The 10,399-nt window shown below is 45.8% G+C and overlaps 1 protein-coding gene across 1 annotated transcript in view; it reads left to right on the top strand.

Moving 5' to 3' along the window:
- The first annotated feature begins 231 nt into the window (after window positions 1-231).
- LOC130587067 (intersectin-1-like) overlaps window positions 232-10,399 on the top strand; it is a 29,813-nt gene continuing 19,645 nt past the window's right edge. Inside the window, exons 1-7 of the mRNA XM_057388024.1 lie at window positions 232-369; window positions 1,171-1,286; window positions 2,816-3,078; window positions 3,919-4,068; window positions 4,256-4,396; window positions 8,798-8,885; window positions 9,055-9,194. Coding sequence (XP_057244007.1) covers window positions 290-369; window positions 1,171-1,286; window positions 2,816-3,078; window positions 3,919-4,068; window positions 4,256-4,396; window positions 8,798-8,885; window positions 9,055-9,194 — 978 coding nt within the window. The 5' untranslated portion in view covers window positions 232-289. The remainder of the gene's footprint in view (window positions 370-1,170; window positions 1,287-2,815; window positions 3,079-3,918; window positions 4,069-4,255; window positions 4,397-8,797; window positions 8,886-9,054; window positions 9,195-10,399) is intronic.

Genomic DNA, 10,399 nt, shown 5'->3' with positions numbered 1-10,399 from the left:
CGCAGAGCAGGTGAAGGAGAAACCATGGCTGCAAGGCTGGGTTTAAGGCAGACAGCCATGAAGAATGGGGGAATAGGGAAGCATTTGGGGTTTGCTTTCCATTGTTTTGGAAAAACAGAGTAGTGTGGAAAAAAATGAAAAAAWTGAATTAATWTGGAACTTAACATGTTAAAGCAATGCCTTTGAAGATTTTTAATATTTAATAATTACTTTGTCCTTCCCTTTAACAAGGAATCTTTCTGACATTGATCAAGATGGGAAGCTGACAGCTGAGGAGTTTATCCTGGCTATGCACCTCATTGATGTAGCTATGTCTGGTCAGCCACTGCCACCTGCACTGCCTCCAGAGTACATCCCACCCTCGTTCAGGTAAAGGCTCATCCCTTGGGATCTCACACCTCACTTTCGTATTTTATCTGGGAAATTCCTGTGAGTGCCAAGTACAGGACAAAGAGCAGTGACCTCCCTTCTGTCCTGTCAGAACAGAGTTTGAGTGGATGCTTCTGCTCTCACACCTACCACAGCTTGCTCAGTCTGCCCGTAGAAATCCAGATTTTATTTCAGGCTTATAATCCTGTTGAGCGAATGGAATATATTGGAATTCCACTTCCAGACCTCTTTTGGTACAGCTGGATCTGTGAGCAGTGAGGTCACTCATCTCTTCCTCCATTTCACTTTCTTGTGGAGAAATAGGTGGGAAGACAGTAACAGCAATGGAAATAAATCTTTACCTACCATGTTCTTCAAGTATCCTCCTAAAGATTCCCAATTTTTGTGTATTACACTTGGGATCTTGCTTTTGGCTTGACTATAGTGAGCTCTTCCTCTGTCTCTGCAATTTTTGCTGTAGTTTAGGTCAGCATTTCCCCAGCTCCAGACTGGTAGGGGAAAAATCTCCTCCCAGGTGAGTGATCTTGGGGACAGGGTTGAACACATCTGGAAGCTGCATGGAGAACTTGGGACTGGGTTTCTCAGGTCACCAGTAGCTGCTGGGACCCTGGAAAATCCTGTTCTCCTGAGGCAATGCCTGAGTGGGACCCTCTGGGCAGCTCTGAATGAGCATTAATACCATTACATCATTGCATTTAATTTGATCTCATTATTAAATCATAAATCATTTGGGCAGGCCTGGGTTCTGTCAAGCACCTGACATTCCTGTTTCCTTGGCAGAAGAGTCCGCTCTGGCAGTGGGATTTCTGCTGCCAGTTCAGTGTCTGTAGACCAAAGGTTGCCAGAAGAACCAGCATTGGAAGAAGAGCAGCAGCAACTGGAAAAGAAATTACCAGGTGGGCAATGGAAAACAGGGCTGTTTAGTGTGCTGTTCCCAGAGGGATGTTCCCATCAGGTCACAGCCTGGGAGGGAACACAGGCTGACTGAGAAATGGCTTTCCAGAGCAGTCTGGGACATGTCAGAGGCACAACCAAGACATTGCTGGGTCCAGCTCATTCCTGACTGGTGCCCCATCCTTGGGGTTGGTGACACTGGGGGTGGGAGGAGCCTCAGGCTGCTCATCTGCTGCACTGCCCACGCAGGCAGCCTTGGCACAGGATTGGCAGGAAGAATTCCTGCTGCCTTCCTCCTCTGGCTTGGGTGGAGCAAAGCTTGGCTGAGGTGCTCTGTGATAGATCCCAGTATTCCCACAGAAACCCATTTTCTTGGAATCTGTGGAACAGTTTGGGACTTTGTACAAATTTCAGCAGTCCCAGGAAAAGAAAAAAAAGGAAGAGGCAGCTGGAGGGGGGACAAACTTGAAAAGACAAGAATTCAGCTGGTTCAGCAGGTGTTGGACCGATGTGTCCAACTGTGGGTGCACACATGGAAGGAAATGTGTGCTCTCCCTTGCCTTGCATCCCAAAAATGTCCATGATGGGTTGACAGGGGAGAGAAATTTGGACTTTGGGCTGTGGGAATGAAAAGGAATGGAAGGTGAAGTGAAAGAATAGTTTGGAGGGAGGGGACAAGGAGCAAGGAACAGGGGAAGGACAGTCCCTGGGACTGCAGAGGGTTGTCAGGGGAACTGTGCTGGAACTGAGGCCATTCTTTTAGGACGGTAAATGATGAGGATGTGCATCTGCAGGAATCCAGATTTCCTGGGCTCAGCTGCTCAAGAACCTAAATGGTTTCTTCTCCTGACAGTAATGAGTAATCTAATTGAGTTGAGAACAGCAACTTTAAATGAGTTCTGGTCATTTGCATAATGGCTTTTTGATGATGTCAGCAGCTGAATTCTTTGCCTTGCACTAATGGAAGTGTTGGCTTTTGGAATGCTGCTGTTATCCAATGGGCAGAGGAATTCCAGATCTGTGTCCTCACAGAGGATCAGCTGGAGAATGGCTTGTCTAAATTATCCCCACTTGCTGGGCTTTGTGGAGAAACGTGGAAGCCTGAGGAATGGGAATGGAAATTTCCTCCTTGTTTTGCTGAGGATGCGGGTTTGAGGGGATCAGCAATGTCTGTGCTAGTGCTGAACCCCTGGCTGGCCTGTGGAGCTCAGTTATCCTTTGTGGGGGGCTGCATGCACTCCTGCACAAAGGCTGTTCCACTTTGTTGGGGGTTCATTTGGATTTTTCAAATGTCCATAAATTTTCCTATCTTGTCCATAGACGACTGACTAAAAATGTAAATGAGTTTTTAAAAAACATTTTCTTCCTCTAAACTCCCAAATAGGTTAAAAAGTCAAAAGTCATTATCTTTGTAGGGTGCCGTATCTTCACTGGAAATAGTTTAGTTTAATACATTTGGATTTATATGGATTTATTGAAGTCAGTAGCAGAGTGTAACTGTCCTTTTTGCCCCGTGTTTCCGTGCACCAAGTGACCTTCGAAGACAAGAAGCGGGAGAACTTTGAGCGGGGCAATCTGGAGCTGGAGAAGCGCAGGCAGGCACTCCTGGAGCAGCAGCGCAAGGAGCAGGAGCGCCTGGCCCAGCTGGAGAGGGCCGAGCAGGAGAGGAAGGAGCGCGAGAGGCAGGAGCAGGAGCGCAAGCGGCAGCTGGAGCTGGAGAAACAACTGGAGAAACAGCGGGAGCTGGAGCGGCAGCGCGAGGAGGAAAGGAGGAAAGAGATCGAGAGGAGAGAGGTGAGCCAGGGCAGCAGGGAGAGGTTGTTCCCTGGGTTTGGGGGATCCGGGTGGGAGCTGGGCACTCAGCAAACATTTAAACCATGAGCTGAGATCTCTGGGGTGTTAAAGGCAAGGAAGGGGCAGTTCATTTATTGCTTCATTTGTCCTGCAAAAAGAATGGAGGAGACATTGACATCTGGGACAGCTGCTTCTGACTTCTTAAAAAAAAAAAAGATTACTATTATCATTATATTTGATGTTAAGAGGTGTTTGAATGAATGAAGAAAAGCTTGGGGTGTTCATGATTTTCCAGTGATGAGTTCATTTTATAGAATCCCAGAATGGTTTGGGTTGGAAGGGGCCTTAAAGATCCTCCAGTTCCAACTCTCTGCCATGGGCAGGGATAACATTCACCAGACCAGGCTGCTCCATCCAACCTATCCTTTAATTTGGGCCAGGCCTTTAATTTATTGAAGAAAAGGCACCCTTGTTAACCCAAAAAGCTCGTATTTTCTCCCATTGCCAAACAAGGATGAATTCAGCACAGAAGCATTTTGCTGCTCTTTGCAAAGTGCAGAAGGTCGAATGTTGGAGATTGGAAAGGGGTTTGGATATGTCCTGGTGAGTTCTCCAAATCCTAATATGAAACAACTTACTGCATTGGCAAACTGGATCTTGGAAAACAGGAGAACAGAGGGATTTGCTGTTCACTCATCTGTGCTGTGCGCAGAAGCCTCGCAACCACTGAGCAATTTATGTGTGCAGAGGCACAGAGYAGCCCCTGTTTATACCAACGTTTTAATTGAATGTGAGATGATCAATATCAGAAATGATGGATATTTCTTTTTAATTCTGCAGGCTGCCAAACGGGAGCTGGAGAGGCAGCGGCAGCTGGAGTGGGAGCGCAACCGGCGGCAGGAGCTGCTGAACCAGAGGAACAAGGAGCAGGAGGACATTGTGGTGCTGAAGGCAAAGAAGAAAACCTTGGAATTCGAGCTGGAAGCTCTCGTGAGTGGTGGTGGTGGTGCAGGTCAAACACACAAACACAGTGTGGTGGTGACTRTACCCTGGCCATGTTTATCTTCTATAATTTCAGTTTAAAATATGAAATAAAAGTAGGTTTTAGATCCTGACTTGCATGACCAAACGTTTTGGTTAAAAAAAATAAAATAGATCTTTTTCTTTTCTTTTAAAGAACGATAAAAGAAACCAGTTGGAGGGGAAGCTGCAGGACATCAGGTGTCGGCTGTCGACCCAAAGACAAGAAATTGAAAGTACAAATAAATCCCGAGAACTCAGAATTGCAGAAATCACCCATTTGCAGCAGCAGCTACAGGTGAAAAAGCCTTCTCTAATTTTATTCTTAGCTTTGAATGCTGACCTCCTCAAAAACATCGACATCCTGAGCAAACTTGGGCTGACCTGTTCCTCACACTTATAGAATCACTGTAGATAATCTGTCATTGCTGTAATGAATGTCCTTGAGACGTGGCTGGGAATTGCTTCCTACCCTTGAGGGTGTGTCTGATTATCCCTTCATCCTCCTGGACTCCTTGTGGGGAGCAGGAAATGCTTTGGCTGCAGGTGCTTTTGGGGATGGGGAGAAGCAAATTTCCCAGTGTGTATTTTGCTGTTGTGTGCTGGGGGATAGGATTGACTGCAATGAAGTGGCTTGTTGGTGTTTTTTTCTTAATTATAAGGTTATGAACTTTCAAAATGGAAGTTCCCAGTGAAAACATGGAGTTCTTGTTCTAACCCTGGCATTTGCCATTCTTACTGATCTAAAATTCTGTGTCAGATTAAAGGAGGAGCTGGGTAGGTGTCTGCCTTTGGTGAAAGAACATTCTCTGTAGTTTGTGAGGGTTTTTCAGTGGGTTTTAGGATTTGATTTAGGAATTTTTCTCTATATTAAATTCTTCATATTGCTTCAAATTAATGCTTGGCTGGTCAAGGGGGTCTCTCAGTATGTTTCTGCCACTACAAACAGAATCTCTCATTTATGTTATGACGGCTGAGGTGTAAAACCTGTCGTAAAACCCACTCCTGCTGTTCCATCCCAGCTTCACTCCTGCTTTTCCTTGCATTTGTTCTGTCAGGTTTGGGCTTTGAGGTGGTTTGGCACCAATAACTGGGGCTGTGTGGTAATTATTCTGTCATTGATCTGCACCACTGATAATTCACAAACTGTCACTTGAGGTGTTTTTATCCCAGTTGTGATCCCAGGAAATGTGTCAGTATCTGGGAGAAAAGGCCAGATTTTATCTGGGGAGAGCTGTAAAGCTTTTTCCTGAAAAAAAGACATTGTTTTTTAAATGTCCCATAAATTTTCCTATGTCATCCATAGACGACTGACTAAAAATGTAAATGAGTTTTTAAAAAATATTTTCTTCCTCTAAACTCCCAAATAGGTTAAAAAGTCAAAAGTCATTATCTTTGTAGGGTATGTATCTTCATTGGAAATAGTTTAGTTTAATACAGCTGACACTTCCTAAGGGAAGATGAGTTAATTCAGAGGAGTAATTATTCTTCAACTTATTAATTAGTTTCAACATCGTGTTTAATGAAGCTTGTGAAAGAAATTGTGTCCCAGTTAATCCTGGGTGATGAAAAGGTGTGCCAGGTCTGTGGATCTGTGGTCTCTGATTGAGTGGTCTTTCCAGGTATGCTGAAAAGGATCCTGCCTTCCAAATGCCTAAGCTGTGTTTGAAACACATTTATGCTGTGTGGGATTTGCTCATTACCTGCAGGGATTATTTGCCTCCTTGATGAACCCTTTGGCTTCCAAGTAGTTTGAATTTTCCCTCATTCAAGGGACAGGAACTGAATTTTGATTTCCCCTGCCGTGTGGGACATTGCTCAACTCTTGGCCATTTCTTGTTGTATGAGTTTCCAGAGTTACTGATGCTATTAATTTATTTCATCTGTTTCTTCAGTACAAGGCGAGGATGTGGAATCCATGTGGGGGCGGTTCTTGGGTAGATACTTATTCCATGGTTGTCTGTGATTTCAGGAAGCAGGACTTGACCTTCACGATCCCTTGGCATTCTCTGTCCTTACACACTCCCAAACTATTCAGTGCATTGAGTAATCTGGGATGTTTGCAAGTGTTCTGGCCTTTAGAAACAAAGCAGCTGATGTTGTGATCACATTCCACCCTCAAACGCTGTCCTGTGGTGCTTCTTGTGCTTGGAGTAGAAATTTTTCTGTTCCATGTTGACATCTGTTCTGCTGTTTGGTTGATGTGCAGCAATCTCAGATTGACAGAAGCACAGAGCGGTTTTTGGAAGGGACCTTAAAGCTCATCCCGTTCCACCCCGTGTCATGGGCAGGGACCCTCCCAGCAGAGCGAGATTACAGATCAGCTGTTTGCCATTTGCTGCAGGTAGATGACAGTCCCAGGATGACAGCCACAGAATGTCCTGAGTGGAAAAGGAGCCAAAGATCACCCAGTGCCACCCCTGTCCCTGCCCAGCCMCCCCAGCAATCCCAGCCTGTGCATCCCTGGCAGCGCTGTCCAAACGCTCCTGGAGCTCTGGCAGCCTCGGGGCCGTGCCCGTTCCCTGGGGAGCCTGGGCAGTGCCAGCACCCTCTGGGGACAGAAGAACCTTTCCCTGCTCTCCAGCCTGAGCCTGCCCTGGCCCAGCTTCAGCCACTCCCTGGCTCTGTCCCTGTCGCAGAGCAGAGATCAGAGCTGTCCCCTCTCTGTCCTTCGGGAGGAGCTGCAGCCCCCAGGGAGCTCTGCCCTCCGGCTCCTCCAGGCTCAACTGACCAAGTGGCTTCGTGTGGCCCCTCCAGACCCTTCCCATCCCTTTGAACCGTCCTTTGAGCACCTTCCAACAGCTTTTGATCTTTCTTATATTGAGACACCCAGARCTGTTCCCAGGACTGGAGGTGAGGCCACCCCAGTGCAGAGCAGATTGGAGTATCCAGGTTTTGGGATTTCCCTGAGGGACTGGGAAAGCTCTGTAGGTGCTGTAGGTGCAGCAGGCCCTGCAGCTGAACAGTGAGGGACACGGGCAGCTCCTGGTAATCAAATCTGTATTTCGTGTGAATTTTACTACAGAGTGAATTCSTAAGTCCTTGACTGTGCTGTGCTGTCTCAGGGTATTTTCTGGAACATAAGGAGATCACAGGAGGCTGCAGTCATTGCATAATGCTCAGAGCTGAGCTGGGCACTGCAGAGCCCAGTCAGGGTCTGGCAGGAGGAAAGTGGGACAGCCCAAAGCCATGGCAGTGCACTCAATACTGCGTTACTGGAACCAAAATTAAAACTTCCCATGAAACTGTGGAATCACAGAATGACTTGRGTTGGAATGGGCTTCAAAGCCCATCCAGTGCCACCCCTGCCATGGCAGGGACACCTCCCACTGTCCCAGGCTGCTCCCAGCCCCAGTGTCCAGCCTGGCCTTGGGCACTGCCAGCCTTGGGGAGTCCATGATATCCCTGGGGCTCACTCTGGTGCTCAGGGATCAGGGGATGTTTATTCTTAGCATTGAGTGATGTCATTTGCAATCCTCTGTGACTGATTGAAGCTGTCAGCTGCTTGATTCCTCAAAAGCCTGCAATCCCAGAGAACTGCCCAGAGAAATTACTGGATTTGTGGGAAAGGTGGGGTGTTGATACTCAGGTGCTGTTTCACCTCRTGCTGCTGAAGTTGTTTGACAAGTTGAGCTTGGAGGTCAAGGCTCCAGAAAAGTGTGGCAGATGGCACTTCATGCTCTGGAAAGGACCARGATTCTACAGGAAATAGATAAATGGGGTCCTCCAAAGGGCTGGGATCATCTGCAGGGACCCCTGTAACACAGCAGTTCACCTTCCAACCATGTGCTGAGTTTGACAGCGATCAGAATCCTCTTCCAAGAGCTCTGAGTGGAGAGATCAAGGACTCAGGGGCTCTCATCCCACAGGGCTTATGTTTCATTCTGGCTTTTGACCAGAATATATTCCTTTAAAAGAAAAGCCTTTATTTTCTCTTCCTATAAGTATTTGTCTTTCTATTCTTGATCGAAGTTAATAATTATTAACACTGTTATTAACATTATGTATTGGCAACTGTTAGTGGAGGGGGCAGCTGGGTGGGGTCGGGCYCTGCTCCCAGGGAACAGGGACAGGAGGAGAGGGAACGGCCTCAGGCTGGGCCAGGGGAGGCTCAGGGTGGACAGCAGGAGGAATTTGCCCATGGAAAKGGTGSTCAGGCCTTGGCAGGGGCTGCCCAGGGAGCTTTGGAGTCCCCATCCCTGGAGGTGTCCCAGGAARGGCTGGAGGTGGCACTGAGTGCTCTGGGCTGGGGACAAGGTGGGCATGGGGCACAGCTGGCACTCCATGGGCTGGGAGGGCTTTTCCACCCTCAGGGATTCTGAGATTCTGTTTACATTTATTGAAATCAGAATTAAACATTTAGTAAGTGCTTGTTTGAACGTTTCCCCAAATTTATCCTTGTCTTTCTGCCATCAGTTTTGGATAATTCCAAGCCCAGTTCAATATTCTGTGGGGATCAATTGAATTTGATTCATTCATTCTTTTGGAACTGGCAGAGAAGGATGTGTGGGATCTGTGGGAATAGCCCAGACAGTGCTTGGATGGAGCAGTAACACATAATGAGGGAAATGAGCAATAATACATCAGTCAGGGAGAGAAAAAGCAGAACAGAAATGAAAATGGGARCTCCTGTGGCTGCTCTTGTCCCTCACTCACCTTCTGCCTGTTTCTGTTCTTGTTTTCCCTGTCCTGGGTTCAGGAGTCTCAGCAGATGCTGGGCAGGTTGATCCCTGAGAAGCAGCTGCTCAATGATCAGCTCAAGCAGGTCCAGCAGAACAGTTTGCACAGTGAGTACATTTGGGGCATGTCTGAGTGGGACAGGACACATTCCCTCACTGCACCGGCCCCTGGAATTGCCTTCTGGGTGTTGCAAGATGCAGATGGGAGAACATTGCTTTCTGTGTCCTAAACTGTTTCCAGAAGAAAATACTGACTTGGCAATGTGTTTGAAACCAGGGGATTCCCTTCTCACCATCAAAAGAGCCTTGGAAGCCAAGGAACTGGCACGGCAGCAGCTCCGGGAYCAGCTGGATGAGGTGGAGAAAGAAACCCGATCGAAACTGCAGGAAATTGATATTTTCAATAATCAGCTGAAGGTAACCCAGGACTCCTTAAGCCTTTCTGAATGTTCAGTTAATAGTTTTCTAACCTTTTGTATGGAAAAAAACATGAATTGAAATGATGAAGAATGTCAGTTTTGGGAGGGTTCTCAAATCTGTCTTTTGGGGATTTAATTTTTATTTTATTTCTAAGAAAATGCTGCTCATCTTTGAAACTCAGGGTTTGAATCAATTTAATCTGCATAATCTCTTTAGGAGGAAATTTGAGCCCTGATTCTGGAGCTGTGATTGCAAATGTGAAACTACCAATTTCTGTGCTTTTGGATCCAAGAAGTGTAGGACAGCAAATCTGCTGGAATCGGCAGTTCAAATTGAAGTCTTGAATAAAAGAGACTTGATTTTCTGCTGTCACACAGAATTGTTATCTGCTGTCCGTGTGCCCCTGCTTGTCCTTGAGTGTARCTGTCTGTGGTTTGTGGTTTCATGCGCAGTCTTTGTTAAAATTGTGATTTTTTGTGTGTGTTTCTGCACTAGAARTGTCAGGCTTCTGCAGAGAGAAGTTGGAAATCGGTCTTTAATTACAAGATTTTAATAGAATTCCTTTTTTTTGTAAAATATTCCAATGTTCAAGTACTTTGTCTGSCAGTTCCACTGGTGGGTTCTCCTGAAAGCTGATAAAAAATACTCAATTTTCTACAAGGTGTCACAATTTGTGCTATGAGTATTCAGCAGGAAAATCACTGTGACAGAGACATTAATGGAGTTGTTTTGAAACTTCATCAACTGGGATTAAATCAAACAGTTCAGGATGGAAGGTGGGCTTGAATTTAAGCAACAAATAGCTTGTTTAAATTAGAGTTATAGTAATTATAGGAAAAATTAAAAGCTGTAGCTCTGTTTAAAGGTTAATTTGAAGGTGACTCTCCTAGTCTTAGAGAGGGAGAATGGAAGGGGAGAATCTCCTCAGAGTCAAACAGAATGGCACATAGAACAAACAGAATGGCAAAATTTATGTTTRAAAGAAAATAGAATAGTTCAATCCTTGCTTAATTAATCCTTGAAGTTTAGACCTCATTTAATTATTCCTTATATATGATTTTTTGATAMATCCTTAACGTGGTGTGCTCTTTGGGTATTTTTTAATGGAGTCCTTGAAAAGTGATAAATTGGATCAAAGAATATTAATTCTGGAATGAATGCCAATATTTGGTTTGATCATAAATTACCTAAACATAAATATG

This window comes from Malurus melanocephalus, unplaced genomic scaffold, assembly GCF_030028575.1.
Source record: "Malurus melanocephalus ecotype Western Australia unplaced genomic scaffold, MMel_1.1 scaffold_1500, whole genome shotgun sequence".
NCBI lineage: Eukaryota > Metazoa > Chordata > Aves > Passeriformes > Maluridae > Malurus > Malurus melanocephalus.
The sequence above is the reverse complement of the archived record's forward strand: the minus strand, read 5'-3'. Positions and strand labels throughout refer to the sequence as shown.